The following is a 19,292-nucleotide window of genomic DNA, read 5'->3' as shown; positions in this document are numbered from 1 at the left end:
ACTCTTTCAGTCTCCGTGCGAGGATCGGAGTATGTGGCCTTTTTGGCCTGTGCCCTTGTGATTGCCAATACTTCTGCCTTCGTGGGTTCGATGTTCAAAAGGTTTACTCCCGACTTCCGGCAATTTTCATCCTCATGGTTGCCTAGCCCACACCAGCGGTAGAGGTGCTGAGGGGTGGCTTCCTTCGTAAAATCCCGGGCGAAGTGCCCCCACTGATTGCAGGCCCTACATTGGATCATTGGTCAGCCCTTGGCATCATACTGGACACGGCTTCGAGTATTGTTATTGTCGTTGTTATTCCTTCCACCGTCGCGTCTGTTGTCCCAACAACCTCCAGATGATGTCGTTGTGTTGGTTTCTTGGCCGTACCCGCTAGTGCGGATGTTGTGGCCTACTCAGTGAACAAAACTTGCATATTTCAAGGTCTTCATATTGTATGGGCAATCCTTGATGGAGTGTCCCATTACTTGGCAAATTTCGCAAAAGGCCTTCTTTGGGCATGTACCCTTCGCATGTCCTTCCTCCTTGCAATTCGTGCACCACACGTCTCCTTCGGTCCAACTAGTAGAGCCTTTCATCGCTTTAAATTCCCTCATCATACGCTCCATGTCCCTCTGCAGGGTTGTCACTTTCTTTTTCGACCCCTCGTTACCACTCTCATTAGAGGAAGTCATTTTCCTTGGAGGACTTTCCCTTTTTCTTCGACGTTTTGTATTCACTTTCTACATCCATAGCCCTATTGTATGCATCATCGTATGATGAAGGAGGGACTATCTTCATTTTCTTCTTCAAACTGGGTTTTAGGCCTTCTATGAACCACCTCTTCTTGAGTCCGTCGGCCGGCTGATTCTCCATTTTCCCAATCAGCTGTGTTAGGTGCCTTCCATAGGCATGAACTGATTCCTTTTGTCCTTGTTTCATACTGTATATCTCTGCCACTATTTCATTATCATCCCGGAGTAGGCGGAACTCCATCTCGAAGGCTTTCCGCAGCGTGTCCCATGTGGCCACTGTAGTTTTATCAATATCCGCGTACCAGTCGATGGCAACTCCCCGTAATGTCACTGGGAATTACGTCATCCATTCGTCCTAGTTCATGACACCATTGGCCGTCCATATGGTTTCGCAGGTTCTGCAATGCCTTATGGGATCCTCCTTCCCACCGCCAGTGAATTTCGACAGCTTTTACCTATTGGCCATTGATGGGGGTCGTGTCCCCAGAGGTGGCTGTGTCTGTCGTGCACCTGCACCACTCCCACCCACGTCGGTGGTGTTTCTTGTTTGATTGATTGGGGGTACGATGTTTTGTACCCGCGTGCTTGGTGTGATGGGTCCCAAGAGGGGGTCTTGACTATCGTGTGCCTGTGCCTCCACCGCACCTATAGTCGTACGGTTGCCCTCTCCCCTGTTCTCACCCTCGTCCTCTGTTCGCTCCCTTCGGTGGTCCTCCGTGCACGGCATAAGGGATAAGTTCCTGAACTGATCCCGGGTCTCTTCGACTAGATTTCTTCGTAGCCTAGTTTCCTCCAAAAACTCTTCATCGCTTCTCACCCTACGGTGTTCTGGCGACGCGTAGAAATCTCCTTCGGCTTCTTCACCCCCTATGACACCTCCTTGGTTCCCTTCGGGGAACCCTTCGACAGGTTGTCCTTCAGCAAGTTGCCTTAGCCTCCATCTATGTTCTACTTGTTCCAGAATGAAGGCCCTCTGTGCGGCCTCCCACTGCTCACTTTGTGCCTTCTTATTTCTATTCTTATTTAATAAGTTGGGCATTAATTCCCGTACATCTTCATAAATAGCAACACATAAAAATAGAACACTTCTTTATTAATTCATCCCATCGGATACAATTTGTCTCAATAGTACAACACCATTATTATAATATAGAATGTTCTTTATTCCTCCTGGAGCCTTCTGGAGGTTCAGGGTTCAATTTCCCCTTGGCCTCGTGCAATCACGCTCCGCTTCCCAATGATGATTGCTTTCTTCGTACTGTCGGAGGACCTGTTGGTGTCGCTCCTCACGGGCAATCTCCTCTAGGCGGGTTCGCTGTGCCAGTGATGCCTGTGCAAGCAACTGGGGGAGGTGGTTCATCAACCGATTCGCAGTGCGGTCCACACGACACTTGTTGGGACATCAGCCTCCGTGGCCTCTCTTTGGACGTAGGTCTCGATGGCCGCCTGAAGCAGGATTGAGAATTCCCTTGTTGCAGTGTCCTCTCCGTCGTAGAGTTCCGTTTGTGCATCATCGGCCGCTGGGTTAATCTCACCGACGGTTAGGCCCATCGTGTCCGTACGCCATCCGCTCCTTCCTTTCCCGAGTATGTCTAGGCAGCGGCGCCAGATGTTTGCCACATACGGGTAAACGTTTAAATGCAGAAAGTAAATGCACAGAACATAATGAGAATATATTTAAGAACCAATCTCTGTATTAATCCAACAGTCCATGTACATCAAGTGCTTATAACATCACACCCAAATACGACTATCATGATCCTACTTCGAAGGAAAGGTATGCAATATATAATACCCGAAGGGGTGCGACCAACCTTCGCGTCCAATTGCCCTTCGGGAAGACAAACTGACTGCCGTAACCCATAATTACCGACGACAACATAACATAATGATTATTCCCAACAACAGCCACAAAATAGGAACTCAGAAGGAAGAAGCTTTGTTTCACCTACAAGGAGCCATGGGAGCCAGGACACCGATGTTTGGGCAAAGGGAAGATTCACTATATTGAGGTGATGTCCAATGGAGAAGAGGAGCATGAGGAAAGTGAACCACCAAGGGAAGAATCTACTGAAAAAACCAGCCTGGCGAAGAGAATTTCCACATTGGAACGGAGGGTAGGCGTCATTGCCACCCCAAGGTGCAGTGTGTTTAGGGTACATGGTACACTTCAAGGGCAACAAGTCCTTGTTATGCTCGACAGTGTGGCCTCGCTCAACTTCATAAACTCATCACTCGTCACCCGAAGGAGTTTGTCTACAAACGAGCATGAAGGGTTCGATGTCAAGGTGGCAGGAGGCAATCTCCTATCATGCACTCACCTGGTTCTGCAACTAAGCATCACCATGGGAAATTACACGGTGACAGACGATTTCTTTGTAGTATATCTGGATGACACGGATGTCATATTGGGCATTCAATGGATGGCGACCCTCGACCAATACACACAGAGCTTCAAAAGGATGGAGTTCTCATTCAAGGTGGATGGCAGGAAGGTAGTTCTCAGAGGAATGTCGAATGGCGGCCCGAGGGAGATTTCTGCCAAACGGATGGAAGCCATCTTCAAACATGATGAAGTAGTCTGGGCAGCACATTGCTTGATCTCAACAAAACCTGTGAAAGGGCAACCGACTTGCTACCAAGATGAGGAACTTTAGGCGGTTTTGGATAAGCATAGTTTGGTCTTCGCTGATATTCCACTTGGTATACCCCCACACCGAGGGTTTGAGAACACCATCGAGTTGGAGGAAGGAGCAAAACCCGTTATCACCACACCCTATTGCCACCCGAAGAAGTTCAAAGAAGAGATAGAGAAAACGATCCAAGAAATCCTCGATAAAGGATGGATCTGGCCCAGCTCTAGCCCCTTTGCATCCTCGGTGGTACTAGTGAAGAAGGACGAAACTCTCTGAATGTGTGTTGACTACCGTGCACTAAACAAGAAGACTATCAAGAATAGATACCCCATTCCCAGGATCGATGAGTTGCTGGACGAACTACATGGCGTAGTCTATTTCTCCAAAATGGATCTCGGCTTCGTCTACCATCAGATCCGTATGAGGGAGCAAGATGTGGAAAAGACGGCCTTCCGTTGCCATTACGGACACTATGAGTTCTTGTTCATGCCGTTTGGATTAACTAATGCTCTGGCCACTTTTTAGTCCTACATGAACCACATCTTCAACAAGTAATTGTGTAAGTTCCTACTGGTATTCTTCGATGACATACTCATCTACAGCAAGACCTGGGAGGAACATTTGGGACATTTGGATGAAATATTGGGGATTATGAAATCGCATTCATTATATGTGAAAAGGTCCAAATGTGAGTTTGGAATGACCGAGGTCCTGTACTTGGGTCACGTCATCAGCACCCGGGGGGTACAAGTTCACTAGGAGAAGATTCAGGCAATTCTGGACTGGCCTCCACCCAAGACTCTCTCGGACCTACGTGGATTTTTTGGATTGTGCAGTTATTATAGGAGGTTTGTGAAAGGATTTTCACAGCTTGGTGCACCACTGACAGATTTGACAAAGAAAGGATCCTTCCATTGGAATGCGCAGGCACAACACACCTTTGACAAATTAAAAGAAGTTATGAGTACGTGTCTAGTTTTGGCACTACCAGACTTCACTCGCCCTTTCATCCTGTAGTGCGATGCCTCGGGAGAAGGCATTAGAGCAGTGTTGATGCAAGACCATCACCCCATTGCATTCGAGAGTCAAAAGCTCTCAAGAGCTAAGCGGTTGTACTCCATCTACGACAAGTTGATGCTCGCCATCATGCACGCACTGACAAAGTTTTGACTATACCTTGTCGAGGCAAAGTTTGTCGTACGAACAAACCACAACAACCTGTGATATTTCTTGGAGCAGAGGGATTTGAACGAACGACAACAAAAGTGGGTGAGAAAAGTCCAAGCATTTAATTTCAACATTGAGTATGTGAAGGGAAGGAATAACGTGGTAGTCGATGCCCTGTCAAGAAGGCCTGCCATATGTTCTCTATCCCGTATTTCAGCAGATCGGAAGGATCATCTGTTGGTTGAATACTCCAAGAATACTTTTGTCTACGAACTGATGGATGGTCAAGTGCAGGATGACCGATACAAGGTGGTTGACGACATCATTTACTACAAGGATAAAATTTATCTAGTACCCGAGTCCAAGATGAAGGAAAAGATTCTGAAGGAAATGCATGAGTCTCCCTTGGCTGAACACCCAGGATACTTGAAAACCTACAAATAGATCCGAGAAAATTTTTGCTAGAAGGGACTTAAGAACGACATTCTGCAGTATGTGCGGGAATGCTCCACCTATCAGCAGAACAAATCTGAGCACACCTTACCGATCGGGCTACTACAACCACTGCCAATCCCCGACCAGAAATGGGATAGCATCTCGATGGATTTCATTACTAGGCTCTCCAGAGTGCAAGGAAAGGATTGCATTTTCATCACAGTAGACCGCTTGACCAAGTATGCCCATTTTTTTGCCATCCCCACAGGATACCAAGCAGTTCAAGTGGCCGAGTTGTTCTTCTGTGAGGTATTCCACTTACATGGTCTACCGCGAAACATAGTAAGTGACAGGGATAGCCATTTTCTGAGTACCTTCTGGATGGAGTTATTTCGGTTGGTAGGAACTGAGTTGTCGCCCAGCACGACCTACCATTTGCAGACAGACGGACAGATCGAAATTGCGAACAAATGGCTAGAGGGTTATCTCAAGAGCTATGTCTCAGCACAACAGAAGGCTTGGGTCTGCTGGCTACATTTGAGTGAACACTGTTACAACACCACCTATCACATGTCGATAGGCATGCCACCCTTCAAAGCACTGTATGGTTATGAACCTTCTTCATTTGTTGATCTGGCATTGGGAGATAGTCGTGCACCGAGGGCCAAAGATTGGCTTAAAGAGAGTTTGGACATCCTAACATCTCTCAAAGATAACCTGCAGAGGGCTCAGAACCGAAAGAAGATGTATGCCGACCGACACCGAATTGAGCGAAATTTTGAGGTGGGCGATCTAGTATACCTCTGACTTCAACCGTACAGACAATCCACCTTGAAGACAAGTGGTAAGGAGAAGTTGAAGCCACATTTCTATGGACCCTACAGGGTGGTTCAGAGGGTGGGCGAAGTTGCCTACGAGTTGGAGCTTCCTGAGGAGAGTCGGATTCACAATGTTTTTCATGTGTCATGTCTCAAGAAGGTCTTCGGGCAGCACATCACAGTGTCCAAGGATCTGCCACCCATCGACGAAGAAGGAAAACTAATTCTGGAATCAGCAGAGATCATCGATGTTAGAGAAAAGAGGTTGAGATTGCGCACAGTTAAGGAGTTCCTTGTGCGCTAGAAGAATCTACCAATCGAGGATGCCACCTGGGAAGGCGAGCAAATTCTGGGGCATCCAAGTCTGCAATTGCTTGAGGGCAAGCAATTTTTGGCCTAGGAGGACTGTGATGTCCCCGATATAATTAAATAATAAAATTAAAATACTTATTGTAAGGCCCCAAATGTAATAACAAATCTTTCGAGCCCTTTATTTAATTAGATTAGTCAAGTCTTAGTTTGGTTGTGTTGGCCCATTTGTAACCCTTCGGGAAATTCCCCGAAGCCCATATTTATAGCCGAGTCTGTCATTTGTGTTGATATGGAAATTTGGTATTTTCTTTGTATGTACGAATTCCAGTTGGAGTTCAGCTTGTCTGCCATTTCGGAGGTAGAGATCCTCCCTACTTGGCCTCCGCAGTTTTGGTGGGAGTTTCTTCTCACCCTATTCTGATTCTGTTCGGAGACTGTGTAATATGTTGTGCGATCATTATCAATATAATTTCTCTTTGCATGTGCGAACCCTCGGATTATTTCTTTGGCAAGTGCGAATCTCCATCTGAAGTGTCTTGTGTCTGGAATATTAATAATTCATTTCATTCCTCTGTGAAACACCAACTGTCTAAGCGTTTGGAGGACTCGAGGGGCGGGACTCGGCGGATATTCACTCACCATACGGCCAGCACTACCGTACGCCCAATCCGTACTACCATCCTGTTGACGTGTCTAAAATCGCATTGCTACGACTCCATCCAGCCAACGCAGAATAGAATGTACTCGCTGAGTGTCCTATCCTCTCTTGAGATAAGGAAATCCCTAATGCTGGTTTTGTTGATCAAAAGGGAAGACCTCAAGGTTTTGATTGTCACGTCTTGACTGCGGGATTACTCAGTGATTGATGTGATTTCCTGGGAGCACAAGAGGTCTTACGTTTTGCAACAAGGTGGTCTGCTATGATTCTCAGACTATGAAATAAAATAAAAAAAGGGAAGGGTTCAGGAAGCCTAAGGACAAGGATGATAATAGCTGATGCAGCAAGTAGACAGATTTCGATAAACCAGTTCTTGTTTCACCAGAGATACCCTCACAACTAGACAAAAACGGTGCAAGCTCCAAGGGATGAAGGATTTTCAGACCGGAGACACTCGTTTTAGGCAACCAATTTTGGCGCAGCCTAAGACGAACACCTGCAGTTGAACTAAACACATTTTGGGTTCAGACTAACCATGAACGGTGACCTACAATCAGCAGACCCCCAATGGTATGAACCAGAAATGCATCAAATACCCCTCCACACGTCACCATTAAAATCCCTGCACTCTAAAATTAACCAGCTGAAGGAAACCATGCAAACAAACTAAAACAAAGAAAACAAACACCATATTTCAATGTTCATATATTTGCTTCAGCTGCCATTACAACAATTTCTGTAGCATCTCTATGCTATGCCTAAAATCTAACCTATTCTAACTCTAAAATCTAACTACAAAATTCTCTTTAATTGTCTAACTATCTAACCCTTTACAAAAGAAAGGCCTCTGCCTTTTATAGTTTTTACAATATTGAATCAGAGGCTAGGATTGACTGCATCCAAGGACTGCAACCTGCCATCCAAAAGCTGGCAGCCTTAACCCATGCCCATTAAACTCTTAGTCATCTATCCAACTACTATCCCAACTACCTGCCACTATTTGGATTCAATTTGAGTATATCCGGTATTTGGACATAACTATCCACAAAGATATCTTGCGCAGGACCCACATTCAGTTTTACAATAGAACAATTTCAATTTACAGAAACTGAACTTCTGGAGTTAAATCCAGCTGTGTACTTTTCTTGAGAATGCATGATTGTTGCATTCTGAGTGTTCTTCGGTCTTTGGTGGTGAATTTTAACTTGTTATCTGGGTGTCACGCTTCCCAATGCTTCATCGCTTTGATCCTGCATTGCATCCTTTCTCCTCCAGCTTCCAGCGCTTGGCCTTGGTTGCGATCCCTCTTCGATTTGCATTTTCAGGCCTTCGCCTGGTTCTCTGCGATGGCATCCTGCGACCTGCAAACCATTAATCCCATTTTAAATAAATTAATTTGAAAATTAAAATTAATTTAACAAACATTAAATTTAATGCCTGGAGGGTCATTTGAAAATTTCCCAAGTTTGAATACTTTTACTCCTTCCACAAATTTAGTTGTTCCTGGCAATTTCGGGCTAAATGCATAAAATGCGAACTTGGACGTTATGCGCGATTTTACCATTCTTGCCCATTTTCGGGGTGAAGAAACTTTGCAAATGTTAAAGTTTAACTTCAACCTCATTCTGGCGATTTCTATTTCATGCAACTTCGGCAATTTTACGTTTTATGCAACTTTATACCTCCGCGATTCCCTCCAGGTTGCGATCTTCGGCATTTTGACATGGTTTGCAAACTTAGAACATTGTGATGTTTGCCTTCTTGAAACTTCGGCGAGTTTGGACTTCATGCAAAATTTAAACATTTCGCACTTTACGCCTTATTGGTGAATTTCGGGATTTTGGGCACTTTTGCAAACTTCGGAGATTTTAGCCACTTTCCAAACTTCGAAGATTTTAGCCACCTTGCAAACTTCGGAGATTTTAGCCACTTTGAAAACTTCAGAGATTTTGGGCACTTTGCAAACTTCGGAGATTTTAGCCACTTTGCAAACTTCGGAGATTTTCGCCACTTTGCAAACTTTGGAGATTTTCGCCAGTTTGCAAACTTTGGAGATTTTGGGCACTTTGCAAACTTCGGAGATTTTAGGCACTTTGCAAACTTCGGAGATTTTAGCCACTTTGCAAACTTCATTAACATTTCGCACTTTTAAAGCCTTTTGCAAAGTTTTGACACTTTGACAATCTTTTCTCCTTAGCAAATTTCGGGATTTTCAGACTTTTTGCAAAGTTTTAAAACTTTAACATTTTCCTCCTTTCAATCTCCCTTTGGCGAAAATCGGCATTTTGGGTCTTTCTGCGACCTTTAGACGCTTCTTCATATTTGGGGGATTTTGTAAGCTTCTGCCATTTCTCACCTAACTTAGGCGATTTTACAAGTAAAAAAAAAGGACACTTTGAAGCTTCAGACTTAGCGTTTTACTAGCTTAAGCAATCTTTTGAAATTTTAACACCCGAACGTTAAACTCACCCTGTGGATTCCCAAGCTTACGCTCAAAAAGACACGAGACGCCCTATGCAGAACTCAACAGGGCGAAGGCGAAAAGACCAAAAAGAGGGGGACCCTGTCGGCGACAAGGAGCGTGTGCAATGCACAACACATCCCCACTGTACGGTCAAGGCACAACTTATCACCATACAGCCAGCACTGACATACGCTCAGTCCATACTACCATCCCCACCGCACGGTTAAAGCACAACATATCACCGTACGACCAAAGTCACTGTTCCGTCACCAAACCGATTGTTGGAGGGAGTATACCGTATGGTCACCACCTTACGTTCTAAGGAAGCCATACGAATTACATTGTACATGGAGCAATAGTGTTTGAAGGAGACCGTACTGCGTACGAAACATTACCAAAGGATGGAAATCTCATAAATATGAGAGAGTTCCCAAATGTGATAGCATTGGGGTACGAGGATTTGAAAACCTATGACACCTCAATCATCACACACACCATACCACTCAAGCCTAGAGCCAAGCCATTCAAGCAGAGGCAGAGACTAGTCAACGCTTTACTCAAACCATTGACCTATCACGAAGTAAAGAAGTTATTGGCTGCTCGCATCATATTTCCTGTTAGACACTCCACATGGGTCGCCAATCTTGTCCCGGTGCGGAAAAAGAATGGTGAGATCAGGTTGTGCGTGGACTTCCATAATCTGAACAAAGATTCAAAAAAAGACAACTCTCCTTTGCCTTCACTAGATGAGGTATTGCAGATTATCAATGGGTCCCAGATGATGTCCTTCCTTGATGGATATTTTGGATACAACCAAGTGATGGTTGAATATGAGGATAGATATAAAACAAGTTTCACTACCAAGTGGGGTTTGTTCGCATACAGAAGGATGCCCTTCGGGCTTATTAATGCAGGCGTCGGATTTCAGCATGCCATGGACATTTCCTTCAAAGACTTGGTAGGCAAATGTATAATTATTTACATGGATGATTTGACCATGTTTTCCAAGAAGAGGGAAGACCATGTGAATAATTTGAGGAAAGTCTTTCAACGTTGTAGACAATTCAAGGTTTCTCTAAAACCAAAGAAATGTATGTTCGGGGTATTCAAAGGAAAACTACTCAGGCATGTTATCTCAAATAAGGGGATTTCAATTGACCCCGATAGAATCAAAGTCATCCTGTACATTAATCTCCCAACAAGCAAGAAGGAGCTAAAATCATATTTCGGGAAGATAAATTTTGTGGGGAAGTTTATTACGAGGTTTGCAGAAATAGTTTGACCCTTGAATGATATGCTAAAGAAGGATCTAAGATAGACTGGACCCCATCGGCCAAGTAATTTTTTGAAGAAATCAGACAAGACATCATCCAAGCTCTAGTTTTGGTGAGTCTTGATTACTTAAAGCCCTTTTCTATGTACTCATTCGCCTTTGAACATACCTGCGCAACCATCTTAACTCAAAGAAAAGATGAAGAGGGGGAGCATCCCATCACATTCATGAGTACCCCCTTGAAGAATGATGAGATAAGATGACCCAGTGTAGAGAAGTAGGCATATGCATTAGTCAAGGCCATTAGCAAATTTTGTCACTACATACTACAAAGTAAGGTGCATGCCATACTTTTGAATGCAGCTATAAAAACGTTGCTAATGCAGAATGAGTTGGGCGAACGAGGGGCAACTGGGTAGCCATCATTCAAGAATATGATATTGAGATCCAACCAATGAAGTTGGTCAGAGGTCAGGCCTTGACGCAAACACTGGCCCAGAATGCTCCGAGATCGTGCATCAACAGTATTTTCTTGAACAAGTTTCACCAAATGAGTGGTATGACGACATCACCTTTTATTTGCTTAATTAGAGATGCCCACCACACCTGAATTCAGCCCAAAAAAGGGCCCTCAAGGTGAAGAGGAGCCGCTACATGCTGCAAGGGGCAGTTTTGTACAAAAGGAATCATGAGGGCATCTACATAAGATGTGTCAACAGAGAAGAGGTCAAGCAAATTGTGGAGCAGTTCCATAACAAATTTGGGATAGACCATGGTGTGGGCTTAGCCACAGCGCAACAAATCCTCAAAGCAGGCTATTATTGGCCTACTCTGTTCAAGGACAACTATGAGCACGTAAGGACCTATCACATCTACCAAGTAGTTGCCACCAAGGAGTGAACGCCAATAATGCCACTGCAACCAGTCATGGAGGTGAAGCCGTTTGCACAATGGGTGCTCAACTTTATCGGCATGATCAATCTACCTTCCTCAGTGCAACACAAGTGCATTATAACCGTTGTTGATTACTATACAAGGTGGCCTGAAGCTCAAGCTTTAAAACAATGCACTGTTGATGTTGTTAAGTTTTTAGAAGAAAACATTATTACACGTTTTGGCATTCCTCATGCTTTAGTTAGTCATAACGGTCCTGCTTTTGCATCTCTGAAATTTTCTAATTGGGTATTTGACTATGGGATCACGTTAAATTTTCGTCCAATTACTACCCCCAAGGGAGCGATCTAGCTGAGTCCACAAATAATAACTTACTACAAGTGATTAAGAAATTACTTGAAAAAAATCCAAAGGACCGACACACTTAGTTGAGGTTTGCCCTTAGGGCAAACCGAACTAGACTCAAGTAATCCATTGGCACTTCGCCATACCACCTTGTGTACAATCTAGACCCCATTTTCCCTATGCAATTGAGAATTCCCATCTTGCAATTCATGCAAGAATACCTTGTAATAGACGACAACGTTGAAGCAAAACTATCCCAACTGTTGTACCTAGAAGAGAAAAGGGACACTATGATAGAGAGCTTCGCAAAACATCAAGAGGTAGTCAAATGTTGATTTGACAGAAGAGAAAAGGTGAAGACCTTTCACATTTCTGATCTTGTCCTTTGCTGGGATAAATCGCATGAGCGGAAAGGAGAGAATGACAAATTTGATAATCTCCGGCTCAATCCTTTCCAAATTTCAGAAATTTTGGGAGATAATGCATCCCGGTTGAAGACCTTGACAAGCGAGATTGTTCCGCTACCTGTGAATGGGCAATTTCTTAATTATGTTGCCACAAGTAAACTTCTCATAGATAATCACAAATCCTTATTCTAAATTGCGTGTGTTGCACATTGTCTTGACTTTGTACTAGACAATCTTGGCGAAATACCATGGATTAAAGCATGTGTGGAGCATAGTAAAATTACTTGCAAATATGTATACAACGATGCTTGGGTCTTCAATGAGGAAGTATACGGACAAAAAAGAGTTGACTTGTCTTAGAATGATCCACTTTGCAAAAAGCTTTATCACATTGCAATCTTTCTTTAGTTAAAGTTCGCCTTGAGGAGCATGTTTGTTATTGAGTGGCCTACATCTTCAAATGGTAAAACAAATATAGGGTTTGATGAGGTTGACTAGGTTTTCAATGAAATAAAAGCTAATCAAATAACTAGTTTCTCACGTATACAAGTAGACATTGATTAATTGAGTACAAAAGCCAAATTTTAGTTGAAGAAATTAACGTTTTTTAAATATATAAATATTGTCAAATGTATACAAAACTCATGGATTATGAAATCCATGGCATAAAAAATTTAACAAAACAAAAAACATAACTATAGCTCAAGGAGCCTACATCACTTGTCCCAACATCCATGATTGTACAAGTCTTGCATATATGTCTAAGATAGGTCCTCGATGATGATGCATCCATGATATCTGTGTGTATTAGTGACACTAGTGTTTGTGGGGTCTACTCATGATCTAACATTCTCCTTGCCATGGCTTTTTTAATTCTTTCATTAATAGCATAAAATATAATCCAACCACTTAGAGACTTTGAATTTTGTTTGGTTTATATTGATGTCTAATGTCTAATTTTTAACTTAAGGCATGTGATACGTCATAAAACAAAAGAAACCTCCCGTAGTGGAAATGATTATATGAATATATGGGATGATAACCTTATTCAATATCTAATGTCTATTAACATCATTTGGTGAGTGTGTCTCTCATTTGAGAGTTACGTTTGTTTATGTGAGCTTGAGGTATAAGTGGTTGGATATCCTAGAATTGATACTAAATCCTAGTATCATCTACTCTACTTTGTCTTTGAATACCTAGGAAGTCGTTGTCCCCTAAGATATGTATGTTCAGAGAATGAGATTACTCTAATTGCTCAATGCACACTACATCACATGAGCCATTGTGGAGTAAAGGATAGAAGGTTTCCAAGTTGTTTGTGGATTGGACACACACATTACCACTGTGTGCAAGGATATTCTCTATACGTAAGCCCAATGTCCCATTGTAAGAATGCATTTTGATTCTATTTGTTGAGATGGCATGCTCTTAGCTCTATCAATGATAAAGTTTATAGTTGTTCTTACCAAAGTGATTTGTAGACTACTCTTTGGGAAATGGATATTAGTGTTGATTAAGATACACTAGGAACTCTTGTAATGTGGTCATGTGATGTGTAGCGGTCTACGTCTTTGCAGAGACAAGTGTTGTGTATTGTTTAATGTAAGTTGTATGATCATTGTTATTGCTGTATTAACATGTTATGAAGTGTTGTAAAATCTTAGATGTATGTTCATGTAATGTCCCCTTTTTTGAAGTGATCGTTCCATAAGACCATCTAGCCTATTTTATTCCCATATGCTATGATAAGGCATTATAAGGGAATAAAATAAAATTAATTAATTATAAAGTTGTCCAGATAAATTAAATCATAAGGATAGCTTTATTTTTATTTAATTTAATTAAAGTGACTCAAACAAAATATTATTATACAGTCACTTTAGTAAATAAAAAGATTCTTCTAGAAGCTTTAAGGAGGTCAAATCAGATCTTTGTAGAAGATTTAACTGAACCATTAAAAAGAGATGAGAGCAAGTCATTTGGGCATCTTTATTTTGATATTTCTTTCAGAGAATTTTGGAGAGTTTGTTTTGCAGGTTCAGTGTGCCCTAGGATGAAAACCCTTGGGTATATAGGTTGGTTGGATGAAAACCCAGCTCAACCCTTGGTGGATTCATCTCAGAATTCACAGTTCCACTTCAAGGATCATATTGTGGAGATTTTCAAAAAATTGTGAGGTCTTCGATGAAGACAAATTTCTGAAACTTTTGGTTTGAATGGTGAGATTTGAGATATTGAAGCTTTTGCAAATTTCATAGATCTGGCCATACATTTCCAGCCATAGGTGGATCTACTTTTTGGTTCATATTTTCTTGAATATTCTTCCTATGGTGGTGGGTATTGTTTCATTGCATCCGAGCTTAGCTCATTATAATGTATCTCCGTTTTATCTCTGTTTTGTACTCTATATTAAAAAAAGTAAAACACGAAAATAGATAAGATTCCTATTGGTGAATTAAATAGTGAAACATCCACACTAAATATGGATCAGTTGCTCACAGGATCAACAAAATTTCGAATGAAAAGGAGAAAACACAGTAAGCAAGGCAAGTAATGGGCCACAAGTAGGAATAATAAATAAAAAAAGATTTGCCATATACATAGATGCATAATGTATTCAATAAAAGGAATTGGCATTTAAAGTTCAACAGTATTAAATAGTTTCATTAGATCAACAAAAAATGGTTTCATTCTTCCTTATGTATGATTAGCATCTTTTGCAATTTGATTTACACACATACCTGGAAAATCAAATCTTTCCAACAGAAACCATTTGGACTACTTTTCTTCAAGTAAGTCTCAATTGGGTGAAGTCTCTCAACTAATATGTTACAAGCATGACGAACTGCTTCACAGCTTCCCTCAGATGTAGTGCTTCCAGAAGTAATTCCTCCATGAGCTAAGCTGATACTGTCTGTCTGAACAATTCGAACTTTTGACATGATATCTTCACTTAAACCTGGCCATAACTGACCGAGAGCATATGTTGTCATCTGCTTTACCTTTGTCCAAATTCCCTGACCTAACTCAACTCCTCCTACTTCTACAGCAATAGAACCATCTCCAAAAATGGTTACTCTTGCTGGTCTAGGAGTAAGCATTGCTAAGAAAAAGCATGGCACCATGGATAATCCTCTCTTAAACCATCTGTTAGCAGCATTAAAATCTCTTATATTCTTCATTCTCTCATTCATAGATGCAGATTGTTTCAGTTTCTCCCATATGGATGGCAATGTATAGCCAATAGGACTCTCAACATAAGATCCATAGAAGAACACAGCACTCTCAAATGTGTGTAGGTTCTTTTCCCTCACAACAATTGAATCCAAACCAAGAATTGAGGCAACATGTTCAATAATGTTTTCTGCAATGAAAGATCCCTGTGCATCTCCAGGTCCTCTCATTGCAGATTTGCTGGGTAGATTTGTTTTACATACTTTATAGTCAAATGAAAGAGCTCCCCAGTTGTATTTCTTCATTGCTGAAATTATATTATAAGGCAGGGCAGGGCTTATATCTGGTGAAAAGCCTGCATCAATGAATAAATCCACATGCAAAGCCGTAATTTTTCCATCACTTTTAAAACCAACAGTATAGTTTGCTTTAATGGGATGCCGTCCACCAGTTGTGATCATGTCTGTTGTACGATCAAGGTACATTCTGACAGGACGCTTCAGCTTGTATGCAGCCAATGCACATGTTACTGCAACCTGAAAAATTAAAGAGAGTAAGTCAATACAACGAAATAGATAATCAAAAGGAAAATGTGCTGCAATATGTGCATAAGCATAAATTTCATTTCAAAATAAATATGTTGAGTGAATTACACACTCTCTCCAAATAAAATATTTTGATAAAATTTATCAAGTTGCAAAATAGTGAAATCAGACCACATGACTAAAAGGTAAATACTAAAAACCAATTAGTTGACATAAAATTAATCAAACTTGTTTCTTTTTCTGTGGAAAAAAATTATAAAAAGCAGATCTGTTCAATATCATGGGTAGTATTTCTCTCTTACAAGTTAAAAGTGGTAAAAGTTGCAAGAAGCTAATTTTTTATAAGATCGGTGTTTGACAATGAAATGATTAGCAAAACTATAAGTGCATAAAAAGATGTTTGATCCTATAAACCCTCATGAAAACCTTACTTATTGCTTTCATCATAGTGGTGTAGTTTGACAAACAATTTATGCAGCATCTGATTTTATGTAATGTCCCCTTCTCCACAATGATTAGTTTTGTTGGCCGTTAGCCTAGTTCGGAGGCCCGTAGGCTAGTTGGGGGCAAAAATTAGGGTTTCCTATTTTCTAGGAGGATTCTTTGGTGTTTTCAAGGGCTATATGTGGGAGTTTGATAGTTTGGATTCTGGATTCCTTCTGGGTTTTCAGAGAGCTTCAGGATGGTTCGACATGCATCTGCATCGGGTGACTTTTTCCAGACTTACTATTTTTAGTAAGTGTGACGACTATTCAGAATGTGGTTAAAATCACGTTGGAAACACTTACTATTTTTAGCAATATGCTATTTTTAGTAAGTACTATTTTTAGCAGTTCTATTTTTAGCAGGATGTCAGCAAACTTGTTCAGATGGCTATTTTCGGCAGATCAGTTTGAGCAGTTGGTCTTCTCTCATTTTTTTGGTGCTATTCTTGGCAAGGGTTCCTCGGCTCAGTTCAATGACTATTTTTGGCAGGGCAATTCTCTCAGCTTGTTTCCCCATATCCTTGGAGCTTGTTTTGGCAGGTTCAGTATTTGATGAAAAATGGTGTTTTAAATTAAATTATAACTTAAGGCAAAAGGTTGGACGATTTATTTAAAAGGGGTTGCTTAAGTTATATTGATATATAAGTCATTTCCTTAATTATATATTGGGTGATTTATTGTTGAGGAAAAATACTTTATAAAGTGAAATATTAATACGGCAAGATGGACGTCTTATGGAGAAATAAGTTAATTTTATAATATATTTCACTTATCTACCTTGGATGCCACATTGTGATTTTATTGTCATTTTTATAAAAAATATTTGCTCCTATGAGAAGGTCGATTTGGAGAAAGGAGAAATGAAATGTAATTTCAAAATAATGTGAAGTGAATGTGCATTTGGTTTTGGCGTTCATTTGGAGGGAATGTGAATTTGAATTTGAGCCCTCAAAATCTATAAATGAGAGTGTTGGGCTTCTCATTTGGTATCTCAGACAATTTACACCGTTATGCTGTCGGATTAACTCCAGACAATCTTCGAGGGTGAATACCTCCTTAGGCTCTTGACAGACTTCGAGTGTGAGACATCACTCCTAGCTGTGATTGGATTTTCTGAATGTGTGGTTCGATTTTAGTGTGCATTTTCAGCTTCTCAGTGTGGTGTGGATTTCAGTGTTGCTGGTTTTTGGTGTGGCTGAAGCGAAGATTCGATCATATCTCCTTGCCTGTGCAACCGATTATTCTAGGTAATAGCTTGTTGGAAGCGTATATGGAGGGCGATCATTCTTCTACCTTGGCGTTTCATTTGGTGTTCTTTCTGATTTTTGGCAGAAAATCGAACTTTCCAGCTGGGTCGTACCATCTCTTGGCTGCCTTGGGTTGCGTGTTGGCTGTTTTTTGTGTTCGCGGTGCAGGTTTGAGTCTCTAGTTGCATTGCCTTAGTCATAGATTTCATTTGCTTCCGTTTTTGTGTCATTCGGAGTTGATTTGGAGAAGTTATGAGCATTTTGGGGTGTCCGTAGCTTGCTGGTCTGCATGTTTTCTGTGCGTGTTATTGATTTTCAGAATTTCATAGTTGTGTGTTAGAAGAGCTTTTTGGTGTGAGTAGTCTAAGTTGGTTTGGGAGTGATTATCTATTATTGTTGTAGCTATTGAACTTGTTATCAGCACTTGATTCTTCATTCTATATGATTGTAATGCTGGTTAGTAGTACTACAGCAAAGTTATGTTATTTCTTAGTCCCACTGCATAAGTGGAAGAGGATGACTATGCCACCTATCTTTGGGATAGTGATATTTCATGTATTGATAATCCATAATGTACATTGTAAAGCTAGTTAGTAGTACTAACAGCTATCTTTTGGATTATTGCTTGTAGTCCCATTGCGTAAGTGGAAGAGGCTGGCTTAGCCGTCTATTTTGAATATTTTGTAATGTTGTCCTCCCGCTGAATAAGTGGTGGAGTTGATAGTAAATTTCATTTCTAGTCCTCCCGCTGCATAAACGGTAGAGTGATTGTTCTTCATTTTTTTGTATTATCCTTGGCTGGTTTACTACCAAGTGATCTTCAATATTCTCCATATCCCACTGAAAAGTGGAAGGGGTTGGCTTGCCGCCCGAGCATTGTATTGTTTCCAGTTATTTGAAGCTAACGATCCCCTCAACACCATATGCTCTAACCTTCCCATATTGGGCACTTGGTGATCAAAAAGCGGAAGGGTTACAACTTCAGCATTATTGTATCTTGATTTCCTAACCTTAACGGGTTCTTGTTGTGATTGTAACTGGAAACAAATTGAAAAAAATGTTGGGGATACTACATTTTAGTTGTTGAACTAAAGAAATTAGCAACATATTGCTTCTACGGGATTATCTCATTTGGTATACGGACTTAATAACCCGGCCAAAATAACCCTAGACACAATAACCCCGTCATAGTAACCCAAGGACAAAATAATCCACGATCATAATAACCCATGGACAGAATAACCCATGGTTAAAATAACCCATGGACAGAATAACCCGTGGTCATTTTAGATCAAGCTAGTAAACTAGAAATGACATAAAATCAATTAGAACATAAGAATTTAGATCATGTAGAAGGAATTAAACCAAGTTGATAGAACATTTTAAATGAAGGCCATGGAAACTGCAAAAGTGAAACAATATTAAAATCCATCATGCATATCATGCATATGGTTCTATCTAGAAGGGAAAACTGTGAATGATTGCATCCCCAATGTTAAAAGTATGGATATTTTTCCAATTCTTATGCCAAAGTTTTGCTCCAATTAGCACTGCTATCTCTTCATGTGCCCAAATGACCATAGATAGTCACAAAAACTATTTATTAAACTAAATTATAAATATGATTACAAGGAACATAAATAAGCATAAAAAAATATTAAGTAACATTAATCTTTGAGCTAGAAGGAAAGCAAG

At 41.0% G+C, this 19,292-nt stretch overlaps 1 protein-coding gene across 2 annotated transcripts in view; it reads right to left on the bottom strand.

Annotated features, from left to right (window-relative positions):
- Positions 1 to 19,292, bottom strand: part of LOC131033167 (indole-3-acetaldehyde oxidase) — a 269,541-nt gene that overhangs the window by 98,767 nt on the left and 151,482 nt on the right. For both annotated transcript variants that reach the window (XM_057964308.2, XM_057964307.2), the window contains exon 6: positions 14,888 to 15,856. In XM_057964308.2, the coding sequence (XP_057820291.2) occupies positions 14,888 to 15,856 (969 nt within the window). The remainder of the gene's footprint in view (positions 1 to 14,887; positions 15,857 to 19,292) is intronic.

The sequence above is a fragment of the Cryptomeria japonica genome, chromosome 6, assembly GCF_030272615.1.
Source record: "Cryptomeria japonica chromosome 6, Sugi_1.0, whole genome shotgun sequence".
Lineage (NCBI taxonomy): Eukaryota > Viridiplantae > Streptophyta > Pinopsida > Cupressales > Cupressaceae > Cryptomeria > Cryptomeria japonica.
The sequence above is the reverse complement of the archived record's forward strand: the minus strand, read 5'-3'. Positions and strand labels throughout refer to the sequence as shown.